Consider the following 12,933-nt stretch of genomic DNA (forward strand, 5'->3'; position numbering starts at 1 on the left):
CAGCAGTCCCAGATTGCAAGATGGATGTCCAACTGCCAGTTTAGGCCCTAAACCGCAGGGATCGGGCCTAAACCAGTAGTCAGACATCCCCCGAGGGTTCTGCATTGGAGAGGGTGCAGGCCGGGCTGAGGGACACCCTCCCCCCGCCCCCCGCACGAATTTCATGCACCGGGACTCTAGTATTTGCATAATAGGTGTGCCAGAAGAGGCAGAAAGTGAGCAAGGGACAGAGAATGTGTTTGAAGAAATAACGGCAGGAAAGTTCCCTAACCTGGTGAAGAAAAAAGTCACACAAGTTCAGGAGGCATAGAGTCTCCCAAGCAAAAAGAACCCAAACAGGCCCACACCCAGACATATCATAATTAAAATGCCAAAAATTAAAGACAAAGAGAAAAACTTAAAAGCAGCAAGAGAAAAGCAATTTGTTACCTACAAAGTAGCTCCCATAAGGCTGTCAACTCATTTCTCATCAGAAACTCTACAGGCCTGAAGGAAATGACATGAAGTATTCAGGGTAATGAAAATCAAGAAACCAAGATTACTATATCCAGCAAGGCTATCATTCAAAATAGATGGTGAAATAAAGAGCTTCACAGAAAAAAAAGGCTAAAGGAGTTTATCAGAACCAAACCAGCACTGCAAGAAATGCTAATGGGACTGCTATAATGAGAAGAAATAGAGAGAAACATAGGCATAAAGAACTAAAATGGCAATAAATTAATACCTATCAATAACCTTAAATGTTATTATTAAGTGCTCCAATTAAAAGATATAGGATAGCTGAATGGATACAAAAACATGAACCAATTATATGCTGTCTACCAGGACCCACCTCAGAACAAAAGACTCACACAGGATGAGAGTAAAGGGATGGAAAAATTTTCCATGCAAATGGAAATGAAAAAAAAAAGCTGGGGTACCAATACTCATATCTGACAAAACAGACTTCAAAATGAAGATCATCACAAGAGACAATAAAAGTCACTACATAATACTAAAGGGATCAATCCAACAAGAGGATATAACCCTGCAAACATATATGCACCCAATATAGGAGCACCTAAATATACAAAAAAATCTTCTAGAGGACTTTAAGGGAGAGATCAACAATAATACAGTCATAGTAGAGGACTTTTAACACCCCACTGACTTCACTGGATAGATCTTCCAGACAAAAAATTAACAAGGAAACAAGAGACTCTAAATGACACAATGGATCAGACTGGTTTAATTGACATCTATGAAACAGTTCACCCCAAAGCTACAGCATATACATTCTTCTCAAGTGCGCATGGGTAATTCTCAAAGACGGGCCACATGTTAGGACACAAAACAAGTAACTACAAGTTCAAGAAGACTGAAATCATATTAAGCATCTTCTCAGATCACAGTGGAATAAAATTAGAAATCAACTACAGTAAAAACATTCAAACACATGGAGGCTAAATAGCATGTTATTAAACAATGAATGGGTTACCAACAAGATTAAGAAAGAAATAAAAAACGTCCTGGAAACAACTGAAAATGAACACACAACAACCGCCAATCTATGGGACACAGCTAAAGCAGTCCTGAGAGGGAAGTTCATAGCACTACAGGCCTACCTAAAAAAAAACCAAGAAAAATTAATAATAAACTATTTAGCCCTACAACTTAAAGAATTAGAAACAGAAAAACAAGAAAAGTCCAGAGTAAGTAGAAGGAAGGAAATAATAATCAGAGCAGAAATAAACAACAGAGGCTAAAAAAACAATACAAAAATATCAATGAAACCAAGAGCTGGTTCTTTGAAAAGATAAACAAGATTAATGAACCATTAGCCAGGCTCATCAAGAGACAAAGAGGATCCAAATAAATAAAATCAGAAACAAAAGTGGAGAAGTAACCATTGACCCACAGAAATACAAAGGATTGTAAGGAGTTACTATGAACAACTATTTGCCAACAAGCTGGACAAAGTGGATGAAATGGACGAATTCCTAAAAAAATACAATCTCCCAAAACTGAATCAGGAAGAATAAGAAAACCAGAATAGGCCAATGGCAACTGATGAAACAGAAGCAGTAATCAAAAAACTCCCAGCAAACAAAAGCCTTGGTCCAGATGGCTTCACAGGGGAGTTTTACCGAACATATAAAGAAGAACTAACATCTATACTCCTCAAACTATTCCAAAAAATCCAAGAGAAAGGAACACTTCCAAGCTCTTTTTATGAGGCTAACATTATCCTAATTCCAAAACCAGATAAAGATATTACAAAGAAAGAGAACAATAGGCCAATATTCCTGATGAATATAAGTGCTAAAATCCTCAAGAAAATATTAGCAAATCAGATCCAGCAATATATTGAAAAGATCATACACCATGACCAAGTGGATTTATTCCAGGGATGCAAGGCTGGTACAATATTCGCAAACCAATAAACATGATATATCACATAAACTGTGATTATAAGTAGTAAATTATGTGTAAGACAAAAAACACATAATTATCAATAGATGCAGAGAAAGTATTGGACAAAATCCAATATCCATTTTTGATGGAAAGTCTCAGCGAAGGGGAATAAAGGGATCATATCTCAACATAATAAACATATTTGATAAACTTACAGCCAACATCATACTCAATGGGCAAAAACTAAAACCATTTCCCCTAAGAACAGGTACAAGACAGGGATGTCTGCTTTCACCACTCTTATTCAACACTAGAAGCCCAGTGCATGAAATTCGTGCATGGGGAGTGGGACTCTCAGCCAGACCTGCACCCTCTCCAATCTGGGAGCCCTCTCCAATCCTGGAGCGCTGATGGCTTAGGCCCACTCCCCGTGGTTCTCTGCTCTCTGCAGGGCCTGGCCGCTCTGCGCCCACTGCCCAGAGGCTCTCCACGACCCAGAGGCCCCCCCACAGCCAGGGTGGATGCACCCGCTGCCCAGAGGCCCTCCGCGGCCCAGGCGGAACGCTTGCCTCATCGCTGCGGCAACAAAGCAAGCATTCCACCAGGCCACTCACGCTGCCCGCTCTCAGCAGCCGCCCCCCCCCCCCCAGGACTGGGGGACTCCGGCAAGGCTGAGGGGACTGGGCGCCCCCCTCTTGTGGCTATAGGCACCGCCATTTTGTGATGGAGTGATGGTTAATTTGCGTATTACCCTTTTATTAGATAGGCTAGTGCTGCAAGTCCTAGCAACAGCGATGAGACAAGCAGCAGCAATAAAAGGCATCCATATTGAAAAGGAGGAAGTAAAACTCTCATTATTCACAGATGACATGATATTGTACATAGAAAACCCCAAAGACTCCACCAAAAAACTACTAGATTTAATAAAGGAATTTGGCAATGTAGCAGGATACAAAATTAACACCCAGAAATCGATGGCATTTTTATACACCAATAATTAATTCTCAGAAAGAGAAACTAAACAAATAATCTCATTTGCCACTATAACAAAAAAAATTAAGACACTTAGGAATAAACTTAACCAAGGAGGTAAAAGACTTGCACTTGGAAAACTACAAGATGTTTAAAAAATAGATAGAAGATATAAACAAGTGGAAGAATATACCATGTTCATGGATTGGTAGAATTAACCTCATTAAAATGTCCATACTACCCAAGGCAATCTACAAATTCAATGCAATTCCTATTAAAATACCAATAGCATATTTCACAGATCTAGAACAAATACTCCAAAAATTTATATGGAACCAAAAAGACCCTGAATGGGCACAGCAATCTTGAAAAAAAGGAACAAAGTTGGAGGAATCACAATACCAGATATCAAGTTATACTACAAAGCCACTATAACCTAAACAGCCTGGTACTGGCACAAGGACAGACATATAGATCAATGGAACAGAACAGAGACCCCAGAAATCAACCTAAGCTATTATGCTCAATTAATATTTGACAAAGGAGGCAAGAGCATACAATGGAGTCAAGACAATCTCTTCAATAAATGGTGCTGGGAAAATTGGACAGATACATGCAAAAAAAAAATGAAACTAGGCCACCAACTCACACCATATACAAGAATAAACTCAAAATGGATAAAAGACTTAAATGTAAGTCGTGAAACCATAAAAATCCTGGAAGAAACCATAGGCAGCAAAATCTCAGATATCTCTTATAGCAATATGTTTGCAATACATCTCCTAGGTCAAAGGAAACAAAGAAGAAAATAAACAAATGGGACTACATCAAAATATAAAGCTTCTGTTCAGCAATAGAAAACATCAACAAAATGAAAAGGGCACCCCCTATGGGAGAACCTATTTGGAAGTGATACATCTGATAAAGGCGTAATATCCAAAATATATAAGGAACTCACTCATACAACTTAACAAAAGGAAGACAAACAATCCATTTTTTTTAAAAAGGGCAAAGGACCTAAATAGACACTTCTCCAAAGCGGACATATAGTAGATGACCAAGAGACATATGGAAAAATGCTCAAAATCACTGATCAGCAGAGAGATGCAAATTAAATGACAATGAGGTAGCACCTCACACCTGTCAGAATGGCTGCCATCAACAAATCAACAAATGACAAGTGCTGGCAAGGATGTGGAAGAAAGGAAACCCTAGTACACTGCTGGTGGGAATGAAGACTGATACAGCCATTACGGAAAACAGTCTGTAGTTTCCTCAAAAAATTAAATATGGAACTGCGATTTTACCCAGTGATCCCACTTCTAGGAATATATCCTAAGAGACCCAAAACACCAATCAGAAAGAATGTATGCACCCCTATGTTCATAGCAGTGCAATTTACAATAGCTAAGATCTGGAAACAGCCTAAGTTCCCATCAGTAGATGAGTGGATAAAAAAGTTGTGGTACATTTATACCATGGAATAATATTCGGCAGTGAAAAAGAAGGTTCTCTTACCCTTTGAGACAGCCTCGAGGGACCTGAAGAGTATTATGCTCAGTGAAATAATCCAGTCAGAGAAAGACAAGTATCATATGCTCTCACTCATAGGTGGAATCTAATGAACAAAATAAACTGATCCAGAGACCTAGAAGCATGGAACAGACTGTGGAATCTCAGAGGGAAGGCAGAGGTGGGTGGGTGGGAAGAGATCAACCAAAGAACTTGCATGCATATATGCATAACCGATGGACACAGACAATAGGGTGGTGAAGGCCTGGGGTGGGGGCAGGCTAGAAGCAGTTAAGGGGGGTCAAAGGGGACATATGTAATACTTTCAATAATAAAGATGTAAATTTAAAAAGAACAATAGGATGCTTACAATTAGTTGTAATGAGTGGTTGAATTTAAGAGAATTAGCAAGATCAGAAGCTACTCAATACTTTCAAGAGAAAAAACTGGAGACAAACTAAACATACATCAGAGGAGGATGGCTAAGTAATTACAGTGTACATATACACTTCTGCATACTACATAGCAGTTACGGAATGATATAAATTTTTGTATACATATGTAAGAACATCTACAAAATAGAGTAAAAAAATCAAGTTACACAACATATGCATAACGTAACTCTTTATTTTTTAATACTTAGATGCATATGACATCTATACATATCCTATATCAGGGGTCCTCAATGTGGCCCGCCGAAAACATTTGTTTTTTTACTTCAAAATAAGATATGTGCAGTGTGCATAGGAATTTGTTCATAGTTTTTTTTTAAACTATAGTCTGGCCCTCCAACCGTCTGAGGGACAGTGAACTGGCCCCCTGTTTAAAAAGTTTGAGGACCCCTGTCCTATATAATAAAAGCCTAGGTGGTGTCACGCCCTCGTGCGACATCACCACAAGATGGCCACCCTCACATCGTCACAAGAGGCTGCCACAAGATGGCCAGCAGGGGATGGCTGCCACAAGATGGCCAGCAGGGGAGGGCAGTTGGGTGCGACCAGGCCTGCAGGGGAGGGCAGTTGGGGGTGATCGGGCCAGCAGGGGAGCAGTTAGGCGTCAATCAGGCCGGCAGGAGAGCGGTTAGGGGGCGATCAGGCTGGCAGGCAGAAGCGGTTAGGAGCCAGCAGGGCCTAAACCGGCAGTCGGACATTCCCCAAGGGGTCCCAGATTGGAGAGGGTGCAGGCCGAGCTGAGGAACACCCCCGCCCCTGTGCATGAATTTCATGCACCGGGCCTCTAGTACATACATAAATGTTTAAATGTTATTATTTATGTAGTAAAGGGTGTCAAAACACAGTAAGTCTTAAAATGAGAGAGGAAAAGATGGTCTGTTCACTTCATTTTATACACTTCTGTGTTTATCACATCAAGTAGGTGTAATTGTCATTCTAAATGAGGTGAAGGTTTATGGAGTTAAACAAATAAAACCAAAGATCTTTATTTAAAGGTAATTACAGTTTGGACTTGCGTGACCACCTCTATAACCTGCTGTCATCGGTGTCTGGTTTGGCAGAGAAGCCACAGGAATAGCCAGGCCAGGATTTTTACACTACTCTGGGGAGCAAACCTATCTGAAAAAAAATGAAAGCTACTACTCCTTCCCTTGGAAAAAAAAAGCACATTCCCACATTGACACTAGCTTATTTATACAGTTTCAGGGGACTCACAGCCTCTCTGAAGCCCTGCATAGACACAGGCTGAAAACTCTGGCCCTAGGTTCCAAACCTACCAAGGAAAACAAACACATTTCTCCAATGACTCTGAAACTGATAAAGGAGAATATTTGAAAATACAGCCTTTAATATCACTAAAATCATATGGAAACCCCTGTATTTACAAGGTGTTTGTTTTTTTTCTCAGTAGACCTGAGGGAGCCAACAGGAGCTGCTTATATTGTATGTTTCTGTTTAAGGATGAAGGAGGAGGGGGATATGAATCCTAAAGACTGTGAAGAAAGGGGTTGTATAGATATAAGATCTGAAATAATTCCCAAATAAGTTGCATGTGTGTGATTTAAATTTAAAATGCACTTTCTCTCTTTAACAAACCTAGATATGATCTAGTGTAAAAGCTTATTTTGTAGTATCAACTTAGATGTCAGGCAGTGAGAGGGAATGATCTAAATTAGCATGTTTAAATGCTGTATGATGCTTTGACTCTCTTTGAGCCAGAGGTGACTCAAATACTTTCCACTATCATTAAAAGGTCAAAAAGCCCCTTTCTGCTGCCACCAGAGAGGCTGAGCATGAGTACTTCTGGTAGACATAGGGCAGAGGCAGATAGGAAAACAACATAAGAAAAAATAGGAGTAGGCGAGGTGAAAAAGAAGCACTAGCTGCTGTGGTAAGGAACAAGTACTTGGAACAATTGCCTTAAATGATTGTATTTCAGACTTTTTGGACTGGGATCCACAGTTAAGAAATATATTTTTACATAGTGACTCAGTACACATGCATATAACAGAAGTTCCATGAAACTATACTCATTTAATCCATTACTTGCAATGCACTCATATTTCCAATTTCGCTTTTTTAAACTGACTTTTTAAACTGACTTTAGAAAGGAAGGGGGAGAGAGAAACACTGCTGTGAGAGAGAAACATCACATTAATCTGTTGCTTCCTGAATGTGCCCTCACCGGGAATCAAACTTGCCACCTTTTGGTGTATGGTATGATGCTGCAACCAACTGAACCACCCGGCCAGGGCTCCATTTCATTTTTTGATTGAAATAATGATGGGTCATAACCTGACATTTGAAAGCATTGCTTCAGATATGTCAATTTATCAGGTAACGTTCTTAAATTTTCTTTGGTCAGAACAGGTTTCCATACCTTGGGAAGACTCGAGAACGTAGTTCCTTCACAAAAGTCCTAGTTCCAGCTTGCACTGGTTTGGAACCGTCATCAATTTCAGTGTAGTCATGCCTGTGCCAGTTCCTTCTCTTTTTCACTGGATTTTTAGATTAAAAAAAAGAAACATTTGGTATGTAGTGATGCTATGTACTTTCTAATCATTAGATAATTAAACAACAATTTTTAAATACAATAAAAACACTCATTTTTTATGCATTTCTAGGCTGAAGAAGTAAATTTTACTTTATATAATACAGCAACTATAGGCAACTAACTCTTTTTTTATCTACTCTTTTTATTTCATAATAATTTAAAATTAAATCAAGAAATTCAAACTAGCAGATGGAGACTTTTATAAGATCTGCATTTACAAATACTATAATATCCCACAATTATTTAAAATCATGGTTTTTCACTAGGACACTAGGTCATAATATGATTTTTACAGATCATCCATCCAAATCATTCTCCAGAATAGAGCCTTTGATCCCACATCGGAAATCTATTTTTAACAGTACAGCTCCCTTCTCTTTTATGTCAAGATTTATTCCCCTAATAAGCGTGGTTATACCAACACAAAAAAAGAGCAGGTGACTGCATCACAATGAAAGAAAGACAAGTGGAATCACAGAATAAATGACTTTATGGTTACTTCTAATGTCTAGCTCCAGCAGGCTGTAATCTTGAATACTCACAGCAGTCAAAATCAGGAGACTATAATTTGACTCCTAGTTCGGCCATAACTACTCTGCCACCTTGGGCAAGTAATTTAACACATCTGTCTCCAGTTTCCTCAGCATGGAAAGGGAGGGGATGAGTGATGTGTCTCCAACTGTGTTGAGGAACCCTTAATAAAGGGGAAGAAGGGAAAGAGGCCAAGGGAGGAGCTCTGGACCTGATTCCTCTTTCCACCAGGGTGGCACCACCTACTTATCTTTTGTGTGGTATTAATACAAGATTTCAGTTATGTGTGTGTATGTGTGTGTGTGTGTGTGTGTGTGTGTGTGTGTGTGTGTGTGTATATATATATATGTAAAGTTTAAAAAGCACTCTTAAGCTTTGTAGTGATGTCTTCAACTTACTTAGAATGCATAAAAATAAGATGAATAGATAGTGAGATAGTTACATGGACAGATATGTGGTAAAGCAAATAACATAAAATGTTAATAGTAGAATCTATATAATGGATTTAGAGGTACTCACTGTAAAATTCTTTCAACTTTTCCTGTATGTTTGAACACTCTCAGAACAAAATGTTGAGTGGGGGACAAACTCTATGAATTTAAATTACTTCACACCTTCACTGTACAACAATCATAATAATATAATAATACTGATTCCTCATATGGATAAGAAGAAGTCACACTAAACAATCAATAGGGTTGGACTTATTCATATCTAAGAGTCTAAAACAAGATTCCCAAGAAATTTATGGCAGTCAGACCTTCAATATAGAAGACAGTAAATTCCTTTTTTTAATCTCATGAGAAAAATTGAGAATCATAGAACAACCTTCCTAGAAAATCCAATTAAGGTATCCTTTGTGTCTTATTTTTTCTCATTTAAAATCATTTCTAAAATTCAAATGTATTTAATTCCGGGCTTTTTCCCTTACATGTATGTATAGATAAACACCCCCATTTTATTTTCAACTAGGATCATAATTCTGCTTACCTTTCTTATTATACCATCACCATTTTCTCCTTAATAAATACTCAAAAGCAATTTAAAGTGCTTAGATTTTAAGATATAGATGTAGATGCATCATATTATAATCATTTTTTAATTCTTATGCACTTTGTCCATCCTGAATCTTTCTTCAAACAAAGTTGGGATTGATATTCATATACATAAATATGTTTCCCTCATTAATTCCTTGGGAGAAATTCCTAAAAATGCGAGAAGAAATACTCAAAATTTTAAAGATACTAGCTACAAATTGCAAAACTAACTGCCTTCAGAAAAGTGGCAGGTGACTCACACTCTTACCAATGTATATACACAGCCTGTTTCAAAGCCCTGGGTCAATCGTTATTGGAAAGAAAAGGAAAGGCTGCTCATTTGATAAGTAACTATGATATTACATTGTTTTAATGTTCATTTTTGCAGAACAGATTAGAATTAGAACAGATTGGGATTGGACAGCTATGGGTTTGAACTCTAGCTCTGCCAAACAGCTACATTAAAGAGCTATTAGATCACTTTTCTCACATCACGCTGTTATAAATATCAAAGGAGATAACATAGATCAAGTACTTACTTAGCATAGTGCCTGGCACCCAATAAGGTGTCGATTACTAAGGTTTCCTTTTAAATGTTCAGACTTGGAGGATGTTAACAGAAGGATACGACTATCCTGTTGGGTCAACACATTTGACACACAAAATCAGCCACTGTAAGAGCTAACTGAATCTCTTAAGGAAGGAGGCCAATGAAGAAATATTTCAGTAGTGTTCATGGGGAAAAGAGAAAATTTTGAGTTTGGATTGCATGTGCCTGAAGAGCACTGAGAATATATGTTTAGGTGTTAGGCTTTTTTTTTTTTATATCTGTCTTCCAATAGAGTTCTTATTTCCCATAAAAGGGTAAAGTCTAAATTCACCATGTTAAGTGGGTATCATACTATCAGTGGTTCTCAACCTTCTGGCCCTTTAAATACAGTTCCTCATGTTGTGACCCAACCATAAAATTATTTTCATTGCTACTGCATAACTGTAATGTTGCTACTGTTATGAATCATAATGTAAATATCTGATATGCAGGATGGTCTTAGGCGATCCCTGTGAAAGGGTCGTTCGACCGCCAAAGGGGTCGCGACCCACAGGTTGAGAACCACTGGTGTAGATGGTATCTATAATAATAAGGATTCCTGGGGAGCTCCAAAAGGAACAGGAAACCTGAATGGCAAGCAAGAAAGGCTTCATAGTAGACGGAAAGGGACCAAGTGGATTATCCAAGTTGGGTATGGAGGATAAAGGGTAGGGAAAACAAGTCTTAAATCAAAATGTAAGAGATTACTAGATCTTGGTCATTTTCCCTTGGGTACTCAGAGTTGGACTTCTGCCCAGAAGATAGCCAGTGCCTGATCTGTTATTCAAGGAAAGAAGCACTGAAGGGCCAGGTAATATAGTCTTCTCTCTGATGCATCGTTATTCAAAATGCAGGTCGTGATCCATTATGGATTGTGAAATCAATTTAGTGAGCATGACAAGCTTTTTAAAAAATTAAATCATATAGGAAAAAAATAGGGTACATCACACTGCCTCATAGTAACCCACTTAATATTTCATAAAAATTAAATTATTTCATTTTGGGATTATATGCTTAAATTTTAAACTAAAACTATTAGCAATTTTAGTTCTGTTTTTCTTTTTCAAATAACAAAACAGTACTATTTACTTCCTTCAAGAATCACTCAGTCAATAATTATATCAAGTGATATAGTACATGTACTTCAATGCTACATAAAATAAAAACCTTTAAAAATATTTATGCAATTAGCCAATTACACAAGTAACAATTCTATCAACCTGCTAACCTCAAATTTTATGTGTAGTAACAGCAAAATAGATATTCTGTATTTTACAAGGAAATATTTTGATGCATTAATATAGCTTAAATTTCTAAATCTCTTACAAAGAAATTTGATAAATTAATAACATTTCTAACAAAACATATGAGCAGTCAGTTGCTAGTAAGTCTCTTAAAAAATTACTTGCCCATGGCCTCAGAACAAAATTTCTATTTTTTTTTAAGGAATAGAAAAAATTCTGCATTCAAAATAAAGAGGTTGTATATACAGATTACCTATAGCTGACTCAAGTGTTTATCAAGGCATATTTAGTAAAAGGTTCCTTTCTGTTCTAAAATGACTAAGTCTAAAGTTTTTCCCTTTAGTTTAATGGACATAAAAACCCATTTGCAGTGTAAATTTTTTAAAAAATATATTTTATTGATTTTTTACAGAGAGGAAGGGAGAGAGAGAGTTAGAAACATCGATGAGAGAGAAACATCAATCAGCTGCCTCCTGCACACCTCCTACTGGGGATGTGCCAGCAACCAAGGTACATGCCCTTGATCGGAATCGAACCTGGGACCTTTCAGTCTGCAGGCTGACACTCTATCCACTGAGCCAAACCGGGTAGGGCTGCAGTGTAAATTTTAAAGGAAAAAGTAGTAAGAACCTATTTCAAAGTCTTTAAATCTCTACTCTCACATTTGTACAACAATAATATTTCAATCTATTCCTCTGAAGCATTTGTAAAAAGCTAAGAATAAATGTCATCATCTCTGTCTGCTGGTTCTCTCCAGAGGACGTGGGAGCTTCCCTGGCTGTGCTCTGCCAGCTCAGGAAGAAGAGTATCAGCAGAGACTTGGTCTGGACCCTCTGTCATCTTCTGGATGGAACTGTTGGGGACTGGCTTCAAGTAGATAGGATGGCTGGGGCAGGACTCCAAGTCAAACTCAGTATGATGACCAAATTTGGGAAATAGAAGTATTATCAGGTACACATTAAGTTTGAGCATCTAGTACTTACTCAAGGAGGATCCATGTAGAACTGCACAGTTGGGACAGTGATATAGGTCAATGTCAACAGCATGATGTTCTTCTACTCCAACACAGCTAAGGTAAAGAAAAATAAAGCCAATAGGTAAATCAGTTTAAAATCTTTACTTAACTATATTTAGATTGGTTGGAATTTACCTGAGAAATGTACACCAACTCACCAATAAATGTTGTAGAATACATGCAAGGATAAATTTTATTCTCTACCCTACACACTTGCTAAATAATTGTGGGGGAGAATATATCCAAATACATGGGAAGTGAATTACTATAAGCAGAGCAGAGACATTAAAAGTAATGCAATTATAAGCCATAAGACCCTCAACCATTATGTAAGTGCCAACTGTTATGGTATTTAATGTTTGTGCCCCCCCACCCCCACCCCCAAGTATACCAGCTGAAACTGTAACCCTCCAGTGCAGCTGTATTTATTTGGAGATAAAGCTCCGGGAAGTAAATGAGGGCACAGGGTGGGGCCTTGATCCCATAGGATCAGTGTTCTTATAAGAGACACCAAAGAGCTTGCATTCTCTCTGCATGCACATAAAGAAGAAAGGCCACATGAGTACATAGCAAAAAGGTAGCTGTCTGCAAGCCAGGAAGAGAGCCCTTCTCAGAAACCAAACTGGTGGACCT

The 12,933-nt window shown here is 38.1% G+C and overlaps 1 protein-coding gene across 1 annotated transcript in view; it reads right to left on the reverse strand.

Moving 5' to 3' along the window:
• The window catches only part of KDM7A (lysine demethylase 7A), a gene marked incomplete at its 5' end in the record, with an annotated part of 99,962 nt that overhangs the window by 42,853 nt on the left and 44,176 nt on the right, over nucleotides 1-12,933 (reverse strand). Inside the window, 2 exons of the mRNA XM_023764829.1 lie at nucleotides 7,711-7,828; nucleotides 12,269-12,354. Coding sequence (XP_023620597.1) covers nucleotides 7,711-7,828; nucleotides 12,269-12,354 — 204 coding nt within the window. The remainder of the gene's footprint in view (nucleotides 1-7,710; nucleotides 7,829-12,268; nucleotides 12,355-12,933) is intronic.

The sequence above is a fragment of the Myotis lucifugus genome, unplaced genomic scaffold, assembly GCF_000147115.1.
Source record: "Myotis lucifugus unplaced genomic scaffold, Myoluc2.0 scaffold_351, whole genome shotgun sequence".
NCBI classification, from domain to species: domain Eukaryota; kingdom Metazoa; phylum Chordata; class Mammalia; order Chiroptera; family Vespertilionidae; genus Myotis; species Myotis lucifugus.